A 27,934-nucleotide genomic window follows, 5' to 3' on the forward strand; every position below is an offset into this window, starting at 1 on the left:
TTATAATCAATTCCAACCATTCATTCAATCTAACTTTGGTATAAGTCTTTCGTACATAATGAATCCCATATGATCACCCCTAAGCTTACTCCATCACATTTACATGATTGAATTTTGATTTGGTCACTTTCCCAACAAGCTTTACACCAATCCAATTTCATGCATGTGGCTTAAGAATGCACACCAAAGTAGTGTCACCTTATTTTGACCTTATCACGTAGTGTAGAATAGTAACAACACAATAGTTACATATGGGATTAACATATTCGCTTGAAGGTAATTAGTCTCACAACATGTGGCTTAATTCACACATCATGATTGATCAACCGTTTATCGTTTATCGTTGACGTATAGGTGGGCATGATGAGGTCAATTATCGTCTTCCTCAAATGATAAGTACCTTGAATCCATAAAAGGAGTTTCTCAAATACACAAGAGAAATAATGGAAAAGTTGATAATTTTATTAAAGGTTATTAAAATAAACGAGTTTGCATCATTAAATAACTTTAAAATGCAATTAAAAGAGACTTAAACAAATAAGGTAATAAAAATTGAAAAATGCACAAATTTTCACATCCTGCGATCGGTCGGTCCATCGATCGGAAGGGCGCAAAAATGTCTATAAACTAAATCCATAAAATAGAATTTGTTTCGATCAATTGACCCAATCTGTTGATCAATCGAACTAAGGAAAAAAGTGCATAGTAAGCTTTCATCTAAATTTGAATTTCCATCGATCGATCGATTGAATCAGTTGGTCTACTTGATCGACCTCAATCGATCAAATTATTCTAAATTTTGTTGATTTCTTTCTTGGACTTCTTCTAGTCCATTTGTGATAGGCACATGCTTACCTTATGTCCTACATCATCATTTATGTGATTATCATGTGGGATCCATCCGATCAATCAATGATTCATCCCACTATTATATATAAGCTTACACAATCTGACTGTGTTCGAAGCCGATCATATTGATCTATGTGAAATCACATCATAATCAGCACAGAAATTAAGATAGACGTGTATCTCATATATACATACATCTCAACATGCATTACTTTTGTTATGTATATCTGCTCAATGGTCTATGTTGTGTAGAGGCGAACCAAGCTTTTAATCGATGAAAGTTTGCAACACCTCATTGTGGAGGCCAATATAACTATCTATTTATATAGATTACATAAATATTTACATATGTCACTACCTATTTGATGTCCAGCATAAAGTCTAACGTCTTTTCTATAATAGTCTGGCCATTTCGTACCTTAGGTAAGGTCACAATACAAATTAAATGCATTAGCACATTTTAAAAAAAAAATTATGAGTCAATTTTTTTACATTACAACTATTTTGAAGCGTTAAATAGTTTATATTTGAAGTAGAAGATATAAGTGTTTAGACATGTTGAAAGATCAAATCTTACCCATATAGTTTCTTTGAACACTAGTGGTTATTATTAAAACTCCATACATATGTGGAATTAACAAATCCCAAAAATGCTTAAAAAATTATTCCAAAGTTACACATTCAATATATGCTTATGCCGCTTGTAACATGGCATCTCCCTCATGTAATAATCATCGTAGGTTTATCCCAACTACTAGCAAATGGTCAAGTGTTCGAATCCTAAGAGCCGTGGTTAGAGAAATTATGCCACTTGCCATACCTAAACAGATATTGTGAACAACTTGCAAACATGAAAACTTGTCCCAATCTAGAACAACTCTTAAAAGCCCATAAAAAGATATTCGATTTTCACTATCCCCTGAAAGGCAAACAAGTCTATGTCCATGAATCCTTAGGCGAAAGTACCTTAGGCTTCAAGCATGCTTAATCACCAAAAAAAAAGAAAAAAAACTACCTAAACCTTTCTTTAAATTACAAATTCTTTTATCCCAACTGCTAATGAAGAAGTCATGTGCCCTTAAGGTTTCCAACAACCAACTAGATCTTTGGAAATCTCTTCTATATTTAATACATTCTTGTTATTGTTAGTAATATAAATAACTTACAGTTTTCACAATGTGAATTCTTGTGGTTTAACATTGAATCAAAACTAGAATTAAAATCTTGACCCTAACTTTTTTCCTTTCTTGCCACGGGTGGCGACACTGTCATCATTGGACTTGCTAGACCATTGCATATCTCTCTCTCATTTTGCTTTACTGCACCTCTGTCAAACCCACATCTTAGTGGCAACCACCTATATTGAACCAAAACTATAGGTCACCTACCTATCTTCAGATCCAGATCTGACCATCAGTTCTTGAGGGAATTTCTCAATGAAATCCTTATTGCAATGAATCCATTGCTCACACTCTCAATCATATCCTTCGTTAGAATTTTTTCCGATTCTTTTCTTTTTACAAACACCCACTCCTGCACACACCCGACATGGACATTCAAACCTAAAACTTTAGTGTTGAAATGCAGAGCATTTACCACTGAGCCATATAATGAGACCCTTTCTGGATTTGTTTTCAATAATACATAAATACATTAAACTTTTTAACCATTTCCTCCATTTGGCTTTAGCAATATGCAAGCACATCAAACTTTTTTGTATTTCTAGCTATATTTTAATTACACATCTTAATTAAAAAAAACAAATCTAATATAATAATATTACCTAATCTACTCTAACATATTGCTTCTATGAGGATGTGGATTGCCTCCAAAAAGATTTTCAAAGAAAATTCTTAGGGTGGAAAGCTAATTTGGGCCCACTTTAATGTTGGTGAGAAATTCACCGCACCTATCTATTTTACCATTTTTTATTCATTTTACCTAACCATCTTAGGACATGAGTCAAAAAATTGAGGTGCATTGGAACCTTCAATAAGCCAAATAAGAGAGTGAGAAGCCGGAAAGAAATGCAACTGTTGAACACTTCCTAGGATCACCTGGATGTTTATATGTCATCCCATTTATAATGCCATTCACATGATAACGAATGTTTCAACGGTTGTTGTTCAATCCCACTATTCATCCTTGTGTGGCTTACTTGAGTTTTTTATCTGCCTATTTTTTGGGTCATGTCCTAATATGGTACAGTAAAATCTATGGATGGGTCGGATTTATACCAAACATCTCGAGGGCCCCATCTAGCTCCCTAGCGCAGGAACTTCCTGCAGGATGTTTTGGCAGGCAATCCGCAGCCCACGCAAGTATGTTGAATCACAGCCGTTGTTCATTGATTCCAGCAGTGTGGCTTAGTTGGTGGGTGGAAGGGACTAATTTTTGTGCAGGTGATCATCTCCATGGTGGGTCTACCATTATTATAGTACCGGTGCGTTGCACAAGTGGCTTGGTGGCATGTGGCAGGAGACATGGTACGGCACCGTAAGTTGTGGTACCTGGCTTGCATGTGATAAGTTGTCTAATTTTAATTTAAATTGAGGGCTTTGTCTTTTCCCACAATCGCTAATTCAAGCCTATGAAATTACCAAAGTATCTATTCACATGCGAAACCAAAATGCCCTCCCAACTACCAGATCAGGAAGCATCAGGTGTATTGAGTGCTTTGTAACCTTACCATGCACATAGTTGCATTTGGAGGGATTGGCATTTAGTTCATGCATCTGGACTGTCCATTAGGTCCATTCCACTCCTAGCTGGTACACTGGAAAAATTATAAAGTTTCGATGAGGGAAAACTTCCAATCTGTGGCTTTCAGACAATTGATGGATGAGATTATTCACTAAAGTGGAAAATGTTTTAGGAATATTTGATTTCTATAATGATTTTACAGTATTGAAACGAGATTAGACTAGATATAATGGACGGACCAGATAGTTTATGTGACTGACGACGGGTCCAAATCCAACCATGCATAGCCAACTAGTTCATTTCTCCTCCCAAATTGGCCAAAACACCTTGAGGTGTTCGTTTACCACCGCCGCGAGTGGGATATATTGTACCTCGCCACCCGCTGGGGTCCACATTCTGAAGCGATCTGTTAATTCAAACCATCTATACTCTTTCTACCACTGCAAACAAGCTATTACACCATAATCAGGCTTCCTTGATGATCCTAACCTTTGATTTATTGAGTTGAATTCTAGCCATTGAATTTTTTGTTTTTACAATCATTTACGTAAGGTATGGTAAAAATCAACCACTTATTATAATTTCGTTATGGTGGGTCCACAACATGGACGGTTACAATCGTCGGAAAAGTAAGCACGTGGCTCCAGTGGGCGGCGACGAACGGTGGCCCCCAATACAGACAGACGCAAAACGAAGTACCTGACACTCGGTTTCTCCGATGCCATATCCCTGCATGTTGCCACTTGGCAGGATCGCGGTTGAAATGCAACGGTAGATATTTACTGCAGGTGGTGAAAAGATCTGTGATCTTTGCAGATGCGTCCCAGCTGGAATTGGACGGTTGTGAAGATTGCATCTGCACCCCCACATGCTTCATCACCCCGCCCGACGACTTTTCTAGACGAGATCCCAAAGGCAAACGCGCTAGGTGTAATAACAAGCTCTTGCACTGATCCCATCTAACGCAAAATTCCGTGGGGCCTACCGAGATGTCCGTGTGACATCTTCTCCGTCCATCAGTTTCTGCAGATGATATTAGGATGTGATGCAAGTGGGCCATACCACAAGAAACAGTGAAATCAAACCTTTGAGGCCCACTGGAGTTTTATATCGGGATGATATTTGTCTTTTGTATTTATACTGGTGAAAATAACCTTATGAACGGGTCGGATGGAATATAAAAATTATGGTGGGCCCTATAACCGTTTCAATGATGGATTCAATCCTCACTGTTGCTTGTGGCGTAGCACACCTGAGTATTTTATTTATCTAATTTTTTACCAGCATTCTAAAATGAGATTTTGAAACTAAATGGACGGAGTGGATTTCACACGGACATAATTTTAGGCCCTGTAGAGTTTTGTGGTGCACGTACTCGGTGTAGCAGGTTACACGCGCGTTCATTCCAAAGCGCGCGCGCTCTCTCTCTCTTCCTCCCTCCTCCGAATTTTCTCGATTTTTTTTTTTTTTATCAGGTAGCTTTTCTGTTCTATAAATTCCGGCGTCTGCAACCCCAAAAACCTCTTCCTCTCTCCTTCCTTCCTCCCTATATAGATTTTTCCAGTCCTTTGTCTTTCCTCCTCTCTCTCTTTTTTCTATGGGTTTGAGGTTCTGAAACTCTGTTTTTTGAGTTTCTGCTCTGTTTCTGAGGTCCTTTTTGTGATCTGGGTGGTGGATCTTTATTTTGGGTGTTGTTGGGATTTCTGAGCTTGGGTTCTGATTTTCAGATCCATATCTCAAAACCCATTTTCTGAATCTGGTTTTTATTGCTGAAATATATCATTTTTCTGATTCGCAACGCTATTTCTTCTGTTTTTCTGTGGGAGCTTGGTGGAAATTCTGTTGGAATTTCTACCTTTGAAGGTGGGTTGCTGGATTTTTATATTCAGTACGGAAAACCCATTATCTAATCTGTTGGTTTTTTTCCGTTTTCCGCCAGAGATCCCAGGTTTAAGTCAAAAACAGGGGCTGATCCTCTGTTTTCTGGTACTGAGCTCTGGTTTTTCCCATTTTCCACTTTCATAGTCTCCATATCTACACAGATTCCTTTCTGGGTTTTGGATATCCTCTTCAATCCCCTCATCAAACCTTCTATAAGGCATCTGGGGCTGAAAATCCATCTCCTTTTCTTCCAAAATCCCTCTTTCTGCCAATTTTCTTTGTGGATCTTGTTTTTATCACCGGAAAATCTTCAAAAAGTTGAAGGTTTTCTGCAATTTTAGATTTTGTAGAAATATCCTCTCTGTCTCTTCAAATTCATATGTATGATCTGTCAGTCTTGATGTTTCCTGATTGATGTCTCCAATCATCAGCGAAATCCTCCTCTCTGGGTTTATGATAAATTCGACTCTGCGGCGCAGGACCCATCTAGTTCAGTCTTTCTCAGTTGTTTTCCTTTACTGGTTTTATGTGTTTTCATGAGCTCGCTTCGAGAAATCTGATCATATAGGTCCTGATATTTCAGCTTTTTATATCAATAATCCTACTATAATCAAAACCCAAATCCTAGTTTTCGATCAATTAGCTTGAAATAATCGAGATCTGAGTCTTTTCTCTCTCATCTTCACTGCCTATAATCCTAGAAAAATCCACTTAAAGAAATCTGTTTTGTGTATATATATAAAGAAATCATGGCTACTTCTAGTGGGACATCTTCAGGTTCTGGGTCCACCTTGCTACAGAATTCAGGATCAGAAGAAGATCTGCAGCATGTTATGGATCAAAGGAAGCTTAAAAGGATGCAATCCAATCGTGAATCTGCCCGGCGATCGCGGATGCGCAAGCAGAAGCATCTGGATGATCTGATGGCCCAGGTGGCCCACCTGAGGAAGGAGAATAACCAGATCCTTACAAGCTTGAACATCACCACACAGCACTACTTGGGTGTGGAGTCTGAAAACTCAGTGCTGAGGACACAGATAATGGAATTGACCAGCAGGCTGCATTCCCTCAATGAGATCATCCATTACATGCATGGGAGCCATGATCATGATCATGATCCTGATTGTGGGCCCCTCAATACATTGGCCTGTGATAGCTACACCAGGCCCTGGGACTTGCAGTTTTTAAATCAACAACCCATCATGGCTTCTGCAGACATGTTTCAGTACTGATTTTCCCATGCCTTGATGAACTGTGTAACAAGGGTCTGGTTCTTGCTGCTGTTGGGCTGTTTGTATTGAGGTTTTGATAAAAAAGAACATGTGGTGGAGTGTTAAGACAAAAGCTGGGGGCATGATGTCAATTGACTTCTTGCCTGTATATGGACAACATCTACATGCATATACATTTCATGGGCTATGAATGTAATCGATCTTTTTTTATTAATATATGATAATATATAATAACTTCCACAATCACTGCAAATTTTTATCTTTTTTTTTAATCTTTATAATTTATATGGTGGGCCATCTGATTATTTCTATTTTAGTACTATTTTTGTCTGTTGTTTATTGTGCAAATGGGACACATGTTCAGTCATCTGTACCATTTGTCTATTTAAGCCCATCAATGGATGGCTGATGACCCAAGAGAATTGCTGCACATGGGGTGTGTTCTGCAAGAAACGGACGGTTAGGGAAAAAAGTTAAAGATTCCAATCTGAGAGCTTTATGGGGGTATGAGTAATGGCCTGGATCACTGATAGACATGGACCCCACTTCAAACTGAGAACCCAGAAAACTGTGCATATCCTCCTATCAGAAAAGACACCTTTGGAGTTTCTCAAGAAAATTACAAAAGAGCTAGCTGGTGAAATGATTATGCAAGTGTCTCATTATTGCTGTTTTCTTCTTTCCTAATTTTCTCTCTTCTTTTTCTTTTCATTTCTTGTTTTTATAGCTAAGATCATTCCTATCCTTGTTTTGCTTTGAAATGGTGGTAAATCTTCAACCGTACACATAGGATAGTTACACGGGAATCCAATCAAGACCATCCAAATTGCTTACTATAACTCGAAAATTTCATTGAGAAGATAATAATAACCATGCAATTTTAATTTTGATGGTTCACTTAATAGCCATTAATTGGATGGTTTGAATTGCTTGATCAATATTCATGGGATTGCTCGACCCGTATGAGTTTGCACGGTTTAAGAAACGGCCAACACCATACTCAATCCAGCTTATACCATTCGAACCACTGATAATAACTCAAAATTTACAAAGGATAATATCAACCATTGATTTTTCTGTAATAATGTAAACCACTTGCAATTTAACTATTCAGCATCTATTTAATAGTCATTAATTAAATGGTTTTAAAGTGCAAAATGAGATTGCCCGATCTATGTGGTTTTGAACTTCTTTATTAGTTGAGCACCATTTATGAAATGGTGTTAAGCATGAGATGGTTATATGGCAATTCAATCCATCTAAATGGCTTATCATAATTCAAAAATTGCATTGAGAAGCTAATCTTAACCATCTAATTTTCCTTTTAATGTGAACCAGCCATTAATTGAATGGCTAGATCAGTTTCATTTTAGAGATATGTTCCATTTATGATTGGATTGATTAGCTAATGGGATTTTTAAGTCTCTTATGTTAGTTTTACACCATTTGAGAAATGATAGCGACCCTTCATCATACTCTTGACATCCTTATCAGCAATCCCATCCACAACATGGTTATTAGCAATCCAATCCAAGCCATCCAATGGAATTGCTTGCCATAATTCAAAATTTGAACTGAGAAATTAATATTAACCACCTGGTTTTCCCTTCGAGTGTGAATCACTCATGGTTGTACTTTTAACCATCAATTTATAGCCATTAATTTGATGGTTTGGGACCTGCTTTTTCAGTGTGGTCGTTTTAGAGCGAAACTCATAAATTGGATGGTCCGGATAGCTGTACATAGTGAGGAGGATGAGCCACAACTATCTTTTAAATAGTGCAAAACTAACACAGGAGTCTAGCCATGGACCTACATGGTGGGCCACATCATCATTGCTCTTATTGAAATGATTATAAAATTGCTTGGGTTGGTGTTTTAACTTTCGAGTGTCTTTGGTTTGATTGAACTGAGGTAATCCCACATCTAGCGTAAATTATATAGTAGATTCGAGAGCACTGGAATAAATTACACCCATCTTTCTACGCCAAGGCTAATTGCTAATTTGGACCGTCCATCTAAATGGTCTTTATGTGGATCTCAAAAGATCTCAGCTATCGGACAATCGTGGATGTTACTTTTATTGTCCTTTTCACTGCTAATCAGTTTTTATTTTTTATTTATTTTCCACCGTCAGTTTGAAGTCCACTTATTTGTGGACTGGATCATCCAGTTGGTTTAGTTTTCTAACCACTTTGCATCTAACGGTGAGATCAACTAGATGGACGGTCGGATGTGCAGACATACATGAAAGTGTGGTGGAGAGAGAGTGATGGATGTATCATGTACCATATTTTCCTGGTATGATTTCAGTCCATGGGGTCTCTACAGTACTATTGACATTTTACACACCAGAATTATTCCCCTGCAGCCGGCTGCATGATAGTTGGGGTTACTTCTGTAGGATATCCAGACCACTGAAATGGTGGACCCCACAATGAAGATCGCCTGGCATAAAAAATCAGGCCAGACCACTAATCTGACTAGCCACACCGTGGAAATGGATGATGGATGGGCAGACTCAACATGCTAGAGAGGCCCACCTTATCAGTGGATTGATCAAAAGTTCGCTGATACGTTCTCGTGGTGGTGGGGCCCATTTATTTCACGGGTCAGATGTCCTACCAATGAGACAAGTTGGAAGGAAAAAACCTGACTGCATAATAAGTTAGCATACAACCGGCGGTAGTTGATCACTTCTATTTACTGTTTTACACAGAGCAGATGGTTTGACCCAGTGTATCTATCTATGTGGCCTACCTGATGAATAGATTTTCTTAATTTTTGGTTGAGTTGGTCTTCATAGTATGGCCCACCTTTTTAACGGTTTAGATTATCCACTAAATACACCTCAGTGGAAAATAAGAATAGTGTATACAAAAGTTATTATCCAGCTCTCTGGCAACATCTGGAATTTCATTTTTTATATGCAACCTAGTGAGAAAAGAGGTTGAAATTATGCGAGATGCGTGAGAAGGCTGAAAGAATGCGGTAGTACTGTAACTCTGGCATCACAGCCGTCCGATCAGTGGCCCTTTAGAACGAAAGTATTATTGAAAGTAGTTAAGGGTCAACATTTACTGTTGTAAAGTGAACGAAAGTCTCACACGCAACTAGTTGTAGATTAAAAAAAACGTGCTGTTAGTTGCACGTGGGACTCACTATGGTGCATTTACATCATCTATCCGCACATGAAGGTTGCCTTTTATGCAAGTAGGATGGCACAAAAATCATAATAATTCAACTATTAGGTTGACTACATGACAGAAAACAATGGATAACCACCCTGTCCAAGAAGAAGAAGAAGAAGAAGAAAAAAACTCTTGAAATTCAAATGGTGTCTTATTTGATGGTTGGATTGGCATATGACTTTTAGGGTAAATCCATTTTCAATGGATCCCATCATGGTAGACCCGTCGAGTTCAATAGACCATGGTGGCTTCACATCTTAGCTTGTTGCATTTACAACTAGATGGAGGGGAGAACTTATCGAAAGAAACATATGACATGAGTGTGATTGAAGCATATGTGACCTTGTGACCTTCCCACTTGTGCCATGGACAAATCATCTTGTCCTGTTTCGATAATTCTACTTCTTTATCTTGTTTTCAGAAATAATTCAAGGGATAAATACATAAAAGGGTGAGTTAACTATTAGGTTGACTACATGACAAAAAACAATGGATAATCACCCTATCAAAAAAAAAAAAAAACCTTGAAATTCAAATGGTGGCTTATTTGATGGTTCGATTGGCATGACTTGTAGGGCAAATCTACTTTCATTGGGTCCCATCTTGGTAGACTGAGTTCAATAGACCATCGTGGCTTCACATCTTAGCTAGTTGCATTTACAACTAGTTGGAGGGGAGGACTTATCCAAAGAAACATATGACATGAGTGTGATTGAAGCATATGTGACCTTCCCACTTGTGCCAGGGAGAAAAATCATCAGGTCGTATTTCAATAATTCTACTTCTTTATCCTCTTTTCAGACATAATTCAAGGGATAGATACATGAAAGGGTGAGTCAATATAACATGGTAGAGAATTTACCGTTTATAAGGCAAGTAGCATTTGGCTAATTTTACCCCTTGAATTAGTTTAATTAGGATGGACATTAGCATTTGATTTCAAAGGAAAATGGGATGTGGTTGGCCATTCAATTGAAGGCATTTTGGTCATTTATTTCTTTCTTAGCCATTCAATTGAGGGCATTTTGGTCATTTATTTCTTTAGTGCACTTAGCCCACTACGTGTATGGGTCCCATTCAACAAGGGTTATGTGGGACCCACTATAATAACTTTTTAACAATTCTTTATACATTTGTTGTGTTAGCTTACGTTTTAATTTCAACTCCAAAAAAATAAAAATCTAAAATTTAAATGAGTCTCAACCTTAGAAAAAAAATAAAGATGAGTGTATGCTGTTGACATTTCTCTCCTGTCCCACTCCTATTTTATCTTCCTTATTCTATTTGCTTATATTGCATACCACATCTCCTAATTTTCATATGGGATCCAATCTGAAAATAAATTTCATCACATCTCATATGTGCTACAAGCAACCCATCAAAAGGTTGGACCCACCATGGGGTCACCTTGTCTAAAAAATAAGACAATTCACTCATCAAGTGCGCCGCCTTGCATATTTGTTTTATGTTAGCAATTATTCATTCTTTTTATACGCGCGCGCGCACACACACACATACATACATATGATATGTTGGAACTTATCCATCAGTTGGACAGTAACTTGTCATCCAACTAGTTGGATTTCAGCATTTCTCTTTATTAAAAAAATATTTTAACTCTTTTATTAAGATATTTTCCTAATAACATCCTAAGAAAACCTAAAACCCCACTAATTCAATTTAGCCAACGATGATTATGTATTAGAAATCTTAATCTCTAAATTTCCATTACATAATCCCTGGTAGCTCAAGTGAGATAAATTTATAGAGCATTAAAGATCAAGATCTTAATATCTAATACATAATCACTGTTAACAAAAATGAAATGAAATCATCACTTATTATATTTATAATCACTACTAACTAAAATAAGATTTACTCTTTTTTAATAAACAGGACATTGGAATTAATAAATCTCCCAAAAATTATTCTAAAGAGAAATGGAGAATTGGGATTATATATGATGCCCATCCAAGAGTACGGCTTAGATTGAAGCAAGTTTGTGGCCCACCTCATAATCCAGACCTGAAATTTCAAAACAAGACACTTTCTTGAACAGATCACATTCAACGGATTGCTAAACATGTGAAAATATCACTAGATGGGACTCATTTTTTACATGTACGATTATTTAATTCTCTTTTCTTTTTTAACCCAAGGGATTAAATGTGAAAATGAAAAATTATAAGGTTCGCTTTTGTTATTTTATTTTTTAATGGACAAATCGTGCGAATGCTCACGCCCATCCTTTACGACAATTGCACCATTTCTTTCTACCTTTGGTAATATAATACTACAAATTGTAGCAATACATTATGAAAATTAAAAATGAGGGGCGTTCATTAAAAAAAAAAGGTGGGGTTTAAATATGAGTTCTTCGTACAAATAGGTCTGTTCCAGGTTCATCTCCACTGAGAAATGGGCCATTTCAGTTCTTTGAACACCAACTACTTTCATGAACATTTCAACTGTTCAAGGCCTAACAAATTAATAAAATATGTAAATTAATAAACAAATCCAAATTTCAAAAGAGAGAGATGTTCAAACCCAACATTGGATGTGAACTTTCACAAGCTATTCTTTCTCTTTCCTGTCAATCTGTTGCTTGGGTGGAACATCCCACCCATGCAAAAAGGTGGGCCACACCTTAAAAGATAACTTGGTACAAAAACCAGGGTGATCCACTCATCAACGGTCTACGCCATCAAAATCAATAGAGAGTTGATGGTCTGATTCTAAGTACGGTTGTGGTTAACCTAATGGGTTTGTTGGTCTGCTTTTCACGAATGATGTGGCCCACTTTTTGCATGGTCAGATGTCCTTGGGGGGAAAGAAAGCGCTGTATGTGAAAGCTCAAGTGCAAGTTTGTATGGTAACATTTTAGATTTTAAATGTATCAATGAGTTAAAGAAATATTCACATGCAACCTCCAATGCTAATCTTCAGATGCAATGTTTGTAATTTCCATAGACCCATCACTTCAGTGAAACATCCAAGCCGTGAAAAAAGCTGACAAGACCATGAAAGTTACGCAGAGAGAAAATTAGAACAATCCACCCATCAGGTAGACCACACACAAACTATCCATTGATTTCAATTGTATAGCCTGCCTGATAAACGTGCCATCCTAGCTTTAGGATGCAGCTCACCTTTTCTACGGTTCAGATTGTACAAGTTACATGCATGTCTACAGGAAATAAATGGATATAGATTGCTTGTGACTCTTGACCACAGAGTTGCTTAGTAGGATATTAATTGGTGCCCATCAAAGTGTTTGTGAGATATCCACCCTATTCATCCGTTTAACCTGCTCTTGAGATTATATGTACGGCAAATTCAAAACTCAAGTGTGTCACATGACAGGAAAAAGATGAGATAAGAATGCTTGTTATTGGAACCTTTAATGATTGGATAGCATCTAAATAATTTATAAGGTTATTTCCCTTGGGATGAACCGAAAACTTTGTGGCACAACACTTGTTTCAATTATATGCATTCAATTCTACTGGTTCATTTCATGTGACTCATTTGACTTTTCGATTTACTTCATTTTAAGCTGTAACTAGGGGTGTACATGAATCGAGCTAGCTCGGTTAGCTCGCTCGACTTGACTCGAAAAAGCTCGATTCGACTCAGTTTGAAGCTGAGTTCAAGTCGAGTTGAGTTGATTTTTTGAGCTCGAAAATAAGTTCGAGCAGGCCCAGCTCAACTTGACTCAGATCGAATCCAACTTGAATTGAACTCGGATCGAACCAGTTTGGTACTCAGTTACTTTGCCATTGATGTTGCTTACCAAGTGTTTGATAAAATGACTCATCAAAGTGTGGTTGGTGGCAAGGAAGGTATGTACATGAAATAAATACCATTTTTTTTTTCTTGATTTTTATGTTGCTTAAAAGGTGTTTGATAAAATACCTGTAGAACCATTGCTTCGTTTTCACATATAGAGTGATTTTGAATGTGCAGTCCAGGTGTTTTTGGAAATGCCTTAATGGCGAAGTCGGCTCAAACTGTTGATTGAACCAAGCCGAACCAAGTTCAAGCTGAGGTCAACCAGTGGCCAAGCCGAGTGGAGCTGAGGGAGGCCAGCTCGACTCGATGTACACCCTTAGATATAACCTAACATGAGTTGGTAAAATGAACGGATGAAATGAATTTCTCACAAATTGTATAGTCAGCTAACGTAGCTTCTAACTGCAGAACTTTCTTAGTAGACAATCTGTGCCTAAAATAAATGGTTGTCCATTAAAGGTCACGTGCAATGGTGTATGAGAACACTTTTTTATATAAACAAATACTTAGAAGCATATAACACCACTTTCCATGGAAGGCTAGTTGACAGAGAAAATGGGTTCGAGGTGCAAGACTGCTTTAAAGGGCCTGTATTTCTTGAACTACTCAACAGCGTGTACTGCATTTCATTAAACAAAATAAAAAGAAATAAAAAATAAAAAATAAAAAATAAAAAGATTCTTGTGAGTCTCCAACGCTCATTTGCCCAGTGATGCCTCACATCTCTTCCATTGAATAAAAAAGAGAACATGGTAGGAGACCAACACTGTTCATGTTTACTTACTCTCTATATTCCTGATTTTATAAGAGCCGTTACTTTTTTTTTTCTTTTTCTTTTTAAAGCAGCGATGCTTTTTATTTTAAAGAATGTCTTGATAGCACCCAGATGTAGATGAAGAAAACGTGCAATTAGCAATGTGTGATGCCCATTGCCTTCGTGTATGACATCTCATCCGTCCATCAAGGTCACCCAAACCATGAAATTGGCTGCCCCAAAAATCAGGCTGATCCAACCGTTAGGTGGGGCACCATCTGAAATTAGAGGTTTTTTGGGTGGATTTCCGTTGTTTTTAATGGTATGGCCCACATAATGATTGATCCTGCCTGATTTTTGTTGTGTGACTCTGTTGGACGGGTTGGATCTTATACACGCAGCACAGTGGGCCTCACAAACTGCTAGATGCACGTCCTCTTCATCTACAGCTAGTGGGTGAGCCGTGGATCTCACATGTGTGAATTACTCTGCCCATCTACACTATTCTACATGGGATTGTCGGATGGGTCCCACCGTATCTTGGCTCTGGCCCAAAATGAGGCTGGTCAGTCAGGCCAAACGTTTAGAACAAGCCAATGCAGCCAAAAACAACCTGCTCTTTTTGAATAATTGTAGACACCTCCCTTCATATTCGGATATTTGCAATTACCTCGCCCAATTCGATGCAGGTTCCACCACTGCACGGGGGACGCGGATTGGCTACTCCCCCTGATACCAGCCAGTGGCTGGTGGTCGGTGCTCCCTGGGACCCACCATGATGTATATGTTTCATCCATGCCGTCCATATATTTTTACGGATCATTCTACGGTATGAGACCAAAAATGAGGTATATCAAAATCTTAAGTCGACCACATTAACTGAAACAGTGTTGAATGAGCGTAGACCATTAAAAAACATTTTGTGGCCATAAAAGTTTCGGATCAAGATGATTTTTGTTTTTTCCCTTCATCTGGGCCTGTATGACCTAATCAAAATACTAGATGTCAAATAAGAATTACAGTGGGCCTTAGGAGGATTTTAATGATGGATATCCAACCACTATTTTTTTCATGTGTTGTGGTTCACTTGAGATTTAAATACCTCTCGTTTTTGGTATAATGCCATAAAATGATCCGTAAAAATGGATGAACGGAATGGATGAAACACATACATCATGATGGGGCCCACAGAGCACCGACCATCAGCCCCCGGGCTGGTGTCAGGGGGAGTAGCCAATCCGCGTCCCTGCACGGGCGTATTACATCACTGTCTTTATGTAATTACGGTTTTACCCCTATCTCTAAAGTAACTAGTTGAAGATCTATAGGCCTACCATAGTACGTGTAAATCATCTGGACCGTTCATCATAATCACTTGACCATGAAAAGGGGACCCAAAAAAAATCAGGCAGATCCCACCATCAAGTGTCCCACCACATAAATATAGTGTGGCCCACCTGATGGTTGGACTGGCCTCTTTTTTGGGGAATCCAATATTTCTGGTGGAGAGACCCTACTGGATAGGTTGGATTGCATTTATACTAATGGTGGGCCCAACAAACTCTTACCATGAGGGTACTTTTGTCATTTTGTTCAGATTCCTCAGCGGACTCCAGCTTAGAGGAGGTACTCACAATAATCGAATCAGCGGGGGAGGTGTTTACAATTATTCCTTTTTTTTCCAATCCATCCATTCATTTGGTTTGCTATGTACGGTGGGCCCCAGATGATTGAGTGCTCTGATATTCGATACGGGAACAATCTTAGCACACGTGACAGCACATATGGAGACTAGAATTATTCACGCGTGTGTGCTTGAACACACGTGACAGCACCTATGGAAACTTTAAGTTATAGTGCTCCTAGTTGCATTTAGTTGCATTGGAGCAATGGGACTGATCAATCTATTGATCTAGACTGTTGATTAAGACCAGTTGCACATACCATAAAGAGTCATACAAGAATTACACCAATCCCAAGAGTACTAACCATTCAATCAGTGGCCTTTAATATGGACGGTCTGGATTTCTTAAAAAATTTAGGTCCAATCAACAATTTGATCCATCTATTTGTTAGAGAACATCATGGATTACCTAGGATTCTAAAAAATCACTTTTGTTAGGCAATCGTAGCCCTCCACATCCATGGCTTGGGACATGGATGGACAGAGAAAGTAAGACGAAATTAAGGATGGATTGGATCATCCAATCATTGCAATTTTTTAATTGTAGTGTAATATATATGTTCTGGACACAATGAACAGTTCAGATTGATTGATTGGACTGTCTAACTGAAGTTAAAAAGCTAGGAGCACTATAACTTACAGAGCTCCGAGGGCCCTGGAGTACTTCTCTAGGCTAAAAACCAATAAGTTAACGGCTTCTGTAGACCCAGTGCGAAATAAAATCCAAGCAATCTCAACCGTTGGAACTGATTGATGGGACCCACTGATCGAATGGGTAGCATACGGCATCAAGATTTCCATGAAATATTATTAGATTATCAAGATCTGCTTTATTGGGAGTCTTATTCCTCATGGATTAAATAAAGGAAAGGAAATCAAATGGTCAGTGAGAAATGCTCACATGCAGCTTTGTATGTGAACTTTAAAAGACAACCACATGCAGCTTTGTATGCGAACTTTAAAATACAACCTTCTACTTCTGCTAAGTGGTTGTTTTGATTTGAAATCAGAGCCGTAAAAAAGGTGGACATAACATGAAAATCAACTGGAGCTTAAAAAAAGCAGCGGAATCAACTCATTAGGTGGGCCATATATGTACAGCCAATCTGACCGTCCGATGTCTGATAAATGGACCATGTTGGTCTTCATACAGTGTAAATTTTATACTGCCTACCACGGCTTGTACGGCTGGGATTTTATAAACAAGTGATACGTTGGTGGAAAAGAAAACGTTGTATTTTAAAGTTTCCGTACAGGAGTGTGCATGAACATTTTTCATTTATGCGAACTTGCATAACTAAGAGAATAACTATATATTCGTCCAATACAATAAGCACAAGCTGATGCCTTTCAAACCCCTTTTCTACATTTATTAATAAAAGAAATAATTTTTTTTAAAAAAAGGAAAGTAAAACATTGATAATCTGGAAGAATGTGATGGATGGTATGCAGGCACCGAGAGAGATGTACACGTGGCACACAGTAATTTTAATTGGACCGTCCAAATGGTGTGTCCCAGTTTAGATGTATCACACAAATCATATATCACACTTGTTTGGTTGTATACGTATAGATCGGCGGACCTTTATTGGATGGTTAAAATGAAAAATATTTGATGGTCCTACTTCAGAGAGCAAGTGTCTGAGATCAACGGTTAGATTTGGTCAACCAATATGATTTTCGGGATGTGATTTAGTTACAGTGGGATCCACAATTTAAGCCGTTTAGTTTGAGTTGATGTATGAAATATACGGTTTCTGAATGCCTGCGTATCAAGATCATAAGCTCGGAGTATCAAATGACTCGCCTTAAAGAGCCATGTACTGCAGGTTGAAAAGGAAAGGAATGATAAACAACGGGAGAAGTGCAGAAGTGGGCGAATTTAGGTGGGCCTGAAATTCTTTCAAGAGATATTATACTATTGTTGCAGAGAATTCATACAGTATGCTTCACGTGTACTTTATACGGGTGAAGCTCTCCTTCCCGCAATCCAAACCATTGATATGGTGGTTCTCAACGTGGATGATCAATGCACAAAAATTCACAATATTTAAGTACCCTGACACTTTAATTAGTGGCCCACTAATTGATGATTAAGAAGGAAATAGATCAATGGTCGAAGGCTGATTATTTGATGGTGAGGATCTTCTGGTTCATGTGCCAACCGTGTTGAGGCCCATCATATTAATGGTTTGGATTATTGAATAGCATGCGACAACCGGAGCGGTTGTGTAACCTACCAGCCCATCCACCACACTGGTTACAGGGTGATTTTAGCCGTTGGATGCATTAAATGGGGAAACTAAAATCATTAAATGCATCCAATGGCTAAAAAATCACTGTACCACAAGAAGTGGTATAGGCAGCTAGGATACTAGCACTGAAAAATGAAAAATGTGCCACTCTGTTTACAGGTTGTCTTTATCCGCTGGATGCATTGAACAATGCAAATAAGAAATTTAATGCATCCACGGTTAATAAAAGCTTTGTACCACAGTCAGGAGATTAGTGCTAAAAAAACAAGGAAACTTTGATTCTCATAGAGATTGTGATGGATGACATGTAGGTATTTATAAATTGCATACCTAGCATATAAATAATATAAATTAACCGTCCAATTTATACGCCTATCATACAAGTAGTTTAAATTAACCATCCAAATTAACTGATCGACTCATGCACCACTCTAGTTACACGGTGTTTTTAGTAGGAGTTGATTAGGTGCAACCTAGAGTAGCCAAAGATATGTGTAGCCTTTACTATGAGGCTTACCTTGGTGTATGTGTTCTATATCCATGCTCTCCATCCATTTTGGCAAATCATTTTAAGGCTCGAGTAGGGGTGTACATCGAGTCGAGCTGGCCTCAGCTTGACTTGGCTTGGCCACTAGCTGACCCCAACTCGAACTAGCTCAGCTTGGTCCTCGAGTCTGAGTGGCCAGCTCCACTCGGTTCAGTCAGTAGCTTAGGCCAGTTTAAACCGAGTTCAATCCAAATTGAGCCTCTATGGTATTTTCACAAACACATGCTGTGCACTTTCAATTTCTCATTGTATGTAAACTGGCAGTAACTGTTTACAGGTATTTCATTAAACACCTTGTAGGTAATATCAAAATCAAGAAAAAATGATATTTGTTTCATATACATACCTTTCTTGCCACTAGTCGATACTTCGTTAAGTCATTTCATCAAACACTTGGTGAACAACATCAATATCCAAGTAATTGAGTCATCGAACTAGTTTGATCCGAGTTGGATTCGAGTTGGGGTTCAATTTGAGTCTAAGTCGAGCTCGAAGAAACTGGAGCTAGATTCGAAATTTTTTCGAGCTCAAAAAAATCAACTTGACTTGGCTTGAACTCAACTTTAAACAGAGTTGAATTGAGCTTTTTTGAGTTGAATCTAGTGAGCTAACTGAGCTAACTTGGTTCCTGTACATAGCTAAGCTTGAGCTATTAAAAAAATGAAGGTGCTCAGAATCCTAATGGGACCACACCATGAGAAATAGTGGTGATTGAATGCTTCACTATTAGGAGCTTCCTATGCCCGCTAATGTTTCGGTAATGTTTATTTGCCATCTAACCTAGCGATAAGGTTATATAAACTAAGTTGAAGGAAAAATTCAGCTTGATCTAAAACTTTTGTACCCCGTAATAAAATTTTAATGGTCAATCACCATTATGGTCCTCTTGAGATTTGGATCTACTTCAAATTTTTAACTCATGCCTTAAAATAACATAAAAAATGAATGGACATAATGGATATAGAATATATGCATCAAGGTGGGCCTCACAATAAGGGCTACGCCACCCCTGGGTGAGGCTAGGCCGCACCTAATCCACTTCTCCCATTTAGCCGTTCGATGTATTAAATGAAAAAATAAAAACCATTTGATACATCTAATGGCTAAAAAGGCTATGTACCAAAAGAAGTGGTGTAGACAGCAAAGGAGACTGGTGCTAAAAGAATAATCTAGAAACTTCGATACTCTAAACATACTGCAACCCACATCCATAGCTCGACTGGCAGACTGAGTGGAGATACCTCGTTTCAACACTTGAGGTCTTGGTATCGATTCCTGGCAAGGGTGGCTACCATGGAGTGTGTGTCCTGACATGAGTGTGTACTAACAAGCTAACCCAAAAAAGAAAAAGAAAAAAGTACTTATAAATTGCATGCCTATCATACTAAGTAGTTTAAAATAATAGTCTACTTTCAACGCATATTATACTAGTTTTAATTAACTTAATAACACAACACCATTCTAATTAATAATCTAATTTCAACACATATTATACTAGTTTAAATTAACTTAATAACACAACACCATTCTAATTACAGGGTAGTTTTAGCAAAATCATATTAGGTGTGACCCACTGTCAGCTGAGACGGTGCTGCCTTTACTATGAGGCCCACTTTGATGTATGTATTCTATATCCATGTTGTCCATCCATTTTCCTAGATTATTTTAGGGCATGAGTCAAAAAAAGATGAAGCAACTCTGAATCTTAGGTGAACTATATCATATGAAACAATAGTGATTGAATGCTTCACCATTAAAAACTTTGTTAGGCCCCCTTAATGTTTCCATAATATTTCTTTGCCATCCAACCTGTTGACGCGGTCATATAAACCCAAATGAGAGAAGAAAAAAATAAATTCAACTTGTCTAAAACTTGTGGCCCAAAATAAGTTTTTAATAGTCAATTACCACCATTTCCTATGGTATGGTTTAAATATGTGAGATTTGAATTTGCTTCATTTTTTAACTCGTGCCCTAAAAACATGACAAAGAGGATGGACGGTATGGATATAAAATACCTGCATCAAGGTGGGCCTCACAATTAAGGGCCTCACTTAATCCGCTCCCTGGTTTAGCCGTTGGATGTATTAAATGGTCATTATTTAGCTGATGGCTAAAAAGGTTTTGTATCAAGAAAAGTGGTACAGATAGTGAGAAGATTAGTGCTAAAAGAACAGGGAAATAAACTTTGATACTCTGACAGACTGGATGGATGATGCACAGGTACTTATAAATTGCATGTCTATCATACAACTAGTTTAAACTAATTGTCCAATTTGTACACGTCATACAAGTAATTTAAATTAACCAGCCGGTGTACTCACCACTCTAGTTACAGGGTGTTTTAGCAGGAGCGGATTAGGTGCAGCCCAATGTCCCCCAAGACAGTGCAGCCCTTACTGTGGGGCCCACCTTGATATATGTATTCTATATCCACACCATTCATCCGTTTTCATAGATTATTTTTTAGCATGATCCCAAAAATGAAGCAGCTTTGAATCTCAAAGTGAACCATACCATAAGAAATAGTGGTGACCAAATGCTTCACCATTAAAAACTTCCTAGTGCCCCTTAATGTTTCCGTGACTTTTATTTGCTAATAAGGTTATATAAACCTAGGAGTGTACACGTACCAAGCTAGCTCGGTTAGCTCACTCGACTCGACTCGAAAAAGCTTGATTCGACTCAGTTCGAAGTTGAGTTCGAGCCAAGTCCAGCTAATTTTTTGAGCTCGAAAATGAGTTCAAGCCGAGTTCGAGCAGGCCCCAACTTGACTCGACTTGAATCGAATCTAGCTTAAATTCAGCTTGAATTGAACTCAGATCGAACTAGTTCGATGACTCGGTTACTTTGCCATTAATGTTGCTCACCAAGTGGTTGATAAAATGACTCAACGAAGTGTGGCTAATGGCAAGGAAGGTATATACATGAAGCAAATACCATTTTTTTTTCTTGGTTTTTATATTGTTTAGAAGATATTTGATAAAATACTTGGAAAACCATTGCTTCTGAGGGATTTTGAAGGTGTAGTCTGGTGTTTGTGGAAATGCCTCAATGGCGAACTCGGCTCGATCTTGGCTTGAACTCGGCCCGAGCCAGCCGAGCTACTAACTGAAACAAGTTGAGCTGGCCAGTTAATTAAGCTCAAGGACCGAGCCGAGCAAAGTTCGAGCTGAGGTCAGCCAGTGGCCAAGCCGAGTAAGTTGAGGCCAACTCAAATCGGTTCGACTCAATGTACACCCCTATATAAACCTAGATGAAGGGGTAAAAAATATCAGTTTGATCTAAAATTCTTTTGGCCTATGATAAGTTTTGGTCAATCACCACTATTTCCAATGGTATGGCCCACCTGCGTTTTACAAATCGGAGATAAGCAATGAAATTAGGATACATGCATTAAGGTGAGCCCTTTAAGAAGGGCGCACGTAACCTGCTTCCTGGTTTGCCGCTGGATGCATTAAATGGGGAAATAAAAACCATTTAATGCATCCAATAGTTAAAAAGGCCTTGTACTAAAAAAAAAAAAACCAATGTGGAACAGACAGCTAAGAGTTTAGTACTTAAAGAACATGGAAAGAAACTTTGATACTTTGAGAAGCTGCAATGGATGATACGCAGGTTCTTATAAATTGCCAGCTTGTCATACAAGTAGTTTAGATTGACCGTCTAAATAATGGTCCAGCTTAGATGTGTAAGAAACCAAACATTATGCTTATTTGATCACGTGAACATTAGATTAATAAAAATTTAGTGGACGGTTAAAAATGAAAATATTCAATACTCTCATTTCAACAATCATGCTTAGTGAATTAAAGGGTAGGATTGTTAATTCGAGTTTATGTATGTACAATTTTAAGAGTGCCTGTGTATCAAGTGTCCAGAGTATTAGGTAACTTCCCTGTAAGATGTATATAAAATTCCACCGTCTTGACAGAGAGGAAGGATGATGAAATCACCTGTCATGCCTTTTGATTAGGTATTAGAAAAAGAATCATGGAAACTAATAGAGTAATTAAAGGATGATGGAAGCATGTGACCAGCCATTCATCAGAAAAGCTGAGATGAGCCAAGAAAATGTGAAGTGGTGGTTTTATAAAGGGATTTGATACTCTGTCAGAGTACAAGGCTTGATACACAGGCACTCCGGAATTATACAAGTGGCCTACTTTAACTCACATTAAGATCAAATAAATTGTAGAACCAACAGTCACTACTCATACTTCCAAGATCAGATTGAGAGAGCAATCCTGACCTTTGATTTATGGACACTTGTTTGTTAAGATAGGATCATTGGATATTGTTAATATTTAACTGTCCAATAAATGCTCAGCAAAATGATACATCTAAGTTAGGACTTGTAATTTGGATGGTTTAATTTGAATTACTCAAATGCTATGCATGCAATTTCTAAGTATTTTATAAGTGGCTGTGTATCATCTATCACAGCCAGCCAGAGTATCAGAGTACTTTGTGTTTTAAAAAATAGGCGTTGATTGTGGGAATGGTGTGGTGATGATGTGAGTGAGAGTGATGGGGGCTTCCTTTCACTTAAAAGAGGTTCATTGCTTCCAAAAGAGTTCAACATGGGAGTGAAATGTACTTGAGAGAGAGAGAGAGAGAGAGAGAGAGAGAGAGAGAGGTTTGTAGAAGTGTTCATTTCCAAACATTCGAGGACAATATTCAGCCATCGACACTGTTGATCTGATGGACCCCACCATGAATTGGAGTTCTCGCTTAGGTAGGCTATAGAGATGATAGGTAGATTTTAGTCTGTGATTTTTGTCAATATGACCCCTAACATAAAGGATCTAGATTGTTGTAAATTGCTATAACTGACCAATTGCTGTAAATTATTGGGGATCTAAATTGATGTAATTGACCTCTAAATTAGGGATCTAGATTGCTGTAGAATATCTATATGCACCCTCTCCCGGGTATTTCTGGTTCTAGTGGTAACGTTGTATGTCGCTTGAAACGTTCATTGTATGGGCTAAAATAAGCCCATCGTGCTTGGTTTGAGAAGTTCCGGCAAATACTTCTTCGACTCTCCTTTGTGCAAAGCCAGTATACTCATTCTCTATTTCTGCGCAAGACATCTTTGGGTATCATCCTTTTACTTGTCTACGTAGACGATATTATTATCACCGGCAGTGATAGTGTATTGATTCAACAACTTCAAGCTTCCCTTCGTTTCTCCTTTCACATGAAAGATCTTGGCTCTCTTACCTATTTCTTGTGGCTTGAAGTTCATAAAGGTGCCAAAGGTCTCTTCCTAAATCAGCAGAAGTACATCAAAGATATTACTATCTTAGCTGGCTTACAAGACTGTTCCGGTTGATACTCCTATGGAAGTTAATGTGAAATTTCGTCAAGATGATGGTGATATTCTTCCCGACCCTACATTATATCGACAACTAGTTGGAGCCTAGTCTACTTATCGATTACTCGGCCGGATATTTCATACATTGTTCATTTTGTGAGTCAATTCATGACTTCACTGCGTTATTTATATATAGTTGCAGTTCGACGCATCATCTGCTATCTTCTTGGTTCTCCTATTCGTAGGCTATTCTTTCCTTCGGGTTCTCCTCTTCAACTTATCGCTTATAGTGATGCTGATTGGGCTGGCTACCCCGATACGCATCGCTCTACTACTGGATGGTGTATATATCTAAGTAATGCACTGATTTCCTGTAAGTGTAAGAAACAAGATCGAGTATCCAAATCATCTACTGAGGCTGAATATCGTACTATGTCCTCCGCCTGTTCCGAAATTACTTAGCTGCGTGGCTTGCTCTCTGAACTGGGATTTGCACAAACTGTCCCTACTCCCCTACATGTTGATAACATGAGTGCTATTCAAATTGTAGCAAATTCAGTTTTCCACGAGCATACCAAGTATATAGAGGTTGATTGTCACTCAATCCGCGAAGCTTTTGAAAACAACATTATTATCCTTCCTCACATTTTTACAAATCTTCAAATTGTGAATATTCTCACCAAACCTCTCCCTCGCGCTCAGCATCAGTTCTTCGTAAACAAATTGATGCTCCTTGATTCTCTAGCATCAATTTGCGGGGGGGTGTCAACGATATGACCCCTAACATAAAGGATATAGATTGCTGTAAATTGCTGTAACTGACCAATTGCTGTAACTACTCCTAAATTGAGGATCTAGATTGATATAACTGACCTCTAAATTGGGGATCTATATTGTTGTAGAATATCTATATTATGGATAGAAAAGCTCTCAGTTGAGGGCAAAAAAATTCACCACAAACATTCTTCTTGTGTTTGTAGTATTCTGTTTTGTGTTTTCTGATTTTGTCAATTTTTATGGAATTTAGATCATGGGTAGTAATTCATCTTTCAATGTTGATCAAATAGCCAGTATGGGTGTTCATTTCAGTCTAAATTTTGGACCGTGGCCCGTCTAGTGTCGGCCACCTACTTCGAGCGGTTTAACTAGAAGTAAGCCATGCATAAATTTTAAGTGCCTGTGTATGAAAACATTGTACTCCATTATAGTATCGAAGATTCTGTGGGTGGACTGTCAGGCGCCTTACCCAAGAGATTAAAAAAAAGGAAACCAGAGAGGGAGAGAGGGCGTGCTTCGATGCCACTAAAAATGTGTTTTGACGCCAACAGCCACGGACAACAGTATCCCTGTACGCTTGTTGAAAGCATACCAGCCATTGATAAAAACCTAAGATTGTGGACCACCCAAATATCTAGATGGCATGAAATTTCATCTGGCTATGTGTACTTGTAATAGAGATTTTGGTAACGGTTCATATTTCCAAACATGAGCAAATATGAGCATGTGTGTGAAAGGTGGTCAGAACCATGCTCAGAGTAGGATTGAACCATGCTCGCCAGTTTGTTTTTCACTGACCCAGCTCAAAAATCTTGTTGAGCCTAGGTTACTTGGCTGAGTTCAAGTCAAGTCACCGACTCTTACAACTACACTCGATTCTAATGCTAGGTGGCGGATTTCATGGTGACCCCACCACCACAAAAGTTCAAAGTGCCCCAACACGTGGCAGACTTTGATTGAACTATGTGCTATTGTCAAGATAATTACAACCCTAATAATATTCTAACCTCAAAAATTAGAAAAGAATTTCTTGCGTAGCCATAATTCAACTCCATAAGCAATATTTATATCTCAAACATGAAAATATTCAAAATATCATCTGTTGGCAGAGTTAGGTTTCATTCCATTTGAGTCAAGGCACCCTCGACCTCATGCGGTGCAAGTAATATTTGTATCAAATACATGAAAATATTTAAAACGTCATATTTTAGTAGAGTCGGGTCACATACCATTCAAGTTAGGAGTGCCACCCCTAAACTCCCATTACAGTGCAAAAGCACTTGGACCGTACGATTATGTGAAATACAGACATCTTTCATAATAGGATAAAATATTATATGCTGATCATAAGTGGACCATAAATCTTTGTTGAACCAGTAGTAAACCTTGTGGATGTGCCCATGCACATGGAGATGGATAACCTATGTGTGCCGAAAGTTTGTGAAAGATCTAAACCGTTCAAAAGGTGGTACTTCTCACAGCATGCATTGTGACAAAATCAAGATGATATGATATATGCTACACATAAGAAGAAAGTTACCTGTATCTTATCATGCTAAATGAAGTGAGAATTTTGGACGCATTTTTATAAGATTTGGACCACTTAGGCTGTTATCAAGCTGGGCTAGGGCCCACGAGAGTCATGTCCAAGTCCAGCCCACAAAGTAAAGCCTAGGTCTGAGAACCAGCTTGGCCCTATGATGGGCCGCCCGAGTTCATGCCGACAGATGCACGCACTTGTGTGTAAAGTCAGCCATTTGTAAAAAGGTGTGTGTGATGCATGGTTAAAACACTCATCGACTCGGACCAACTCGTCTAGACTTTTGTTTGAGTCGTCACTCACCTGAGTCGGGGGTGACTCGTTGTGTCAAGAAGGTTTGGTCAAACAACTCCGAGTCAACTCGGACTAGTCACACGAGACGGGCCCACAATTGTAAGCCCATGTACATACTCTAAAATACCCTTTAAACCATAAACTGGCCAGACATAGCTTAAGCTCAGCCCATTAACAAATGGGCTTGAATTTTGGACCCGAGATAGGCCCTTGGGAACCAGCCCAAGCCCGGCCCGTTGACAGCTCTGGTTGATCTTAGACATCCTTTTCTCTTGGATCCACTTTCATTTATTTAGTTTGATCACCATATCTAGGCCATTCAAGGCAATTGTCGATGGGTGTTAGATCCACGTGTCAATCAGCAAAACCACTTCGTACGATAGTGTCAAAATACTACCAATTTATAAGTCTCTCCATGTTGCCAGCACAACACAATTGATGATGGGCTGGGATTAAGTATGGACAGGAAATGAACGGCCCATATAAAGGAACGTTGGAGGAAAGAAAAAAAACACTAGAAATTGCATTTTACAGTAATAAGCATAGACGGTCTGAATGGACCTCACAGTCACCTGATGGACCACTCATGTACGAGAAAAACAGATGGCTTGAAAGAGAAATGACCAACTTGGGCATGTGGACCACTTCATGGAGAAACCTAACTTTATCGGGCAGGGCTTTTTTTATATATCAAAATGGGCCCACCTGATGAATGCTGCAGTCCTGCACAAGCTTTCCATCTCGGAGGAGCGGATCCGATCAGGTCGGGGTAACACAGAGTTCGGTCGGGCTGTGACCGTGGGGCCCACCTTGATGTATATGTTGTATATCCACGCCATCCATCAGTTTTTCCAGTTCATTTTATATTATGGTACTAAAAATGAAACATATCCAAATCTCAGGTGGGCCACACTACAGGAACAGTGATGATTGAACGCCTGCCATTAAAAACTTATTGAAGGCCACAAATTTTTTAGATAAAGTTGATATTTATGTTTTCCTTTCATCCAGATCTTTGTGACCTTATCAACAGGCTGGGTGGGAAATAAACATTACGGCCGGCCCTTGGAAGTTTTTCATGGTAAGCATTCAATCACCACTATTTCTTGTGGTGT

The 27,934-nt window shown here is 38.5% G+C and overlaps 1 protein-coding gene across 1 annotated transcript; it reads left to right on the forward strand.

The window, feature by feature from the left end:
• Positions 1 to 5,045: 5,045 nt before the first annotated feature.
• LOC131234906 (bZIP transcription factor 11-like) lies at positions 5,046 to 6,908 on the forward strand. The gene has a single exon (XM_058231901.1). It carries the CDS (start codon positions 6,183 to 6,185, stop codon positions 6,663 to 6,665), a length of 483 nt encoding a protein of 160 aa, XP_058087884.1. The 5' UTR covers positions 5,046 to 6,182; the 3' UTR covers positions 6,666 to 6,908.
• The last annotated feature ends 21,026 nt before the right edge of the window (positions 6,909 to 27,934 follow it).

Source organism: Magnolia sinica, chromosome 19 (assembly GCF_029962835.1).
Source record: "Magnolia sinica isolate HGM2019 chromosome 19, MsV1, whole genome shotgun sequence".
Taxonomy (NCBI): domain Eukaryota; kingdom Viridiplantae; phylum Streptophyta; class Magnoliopsida; order Magnoliales; family Magnoliaceae; genus Magnolia; species Magnolia sinica.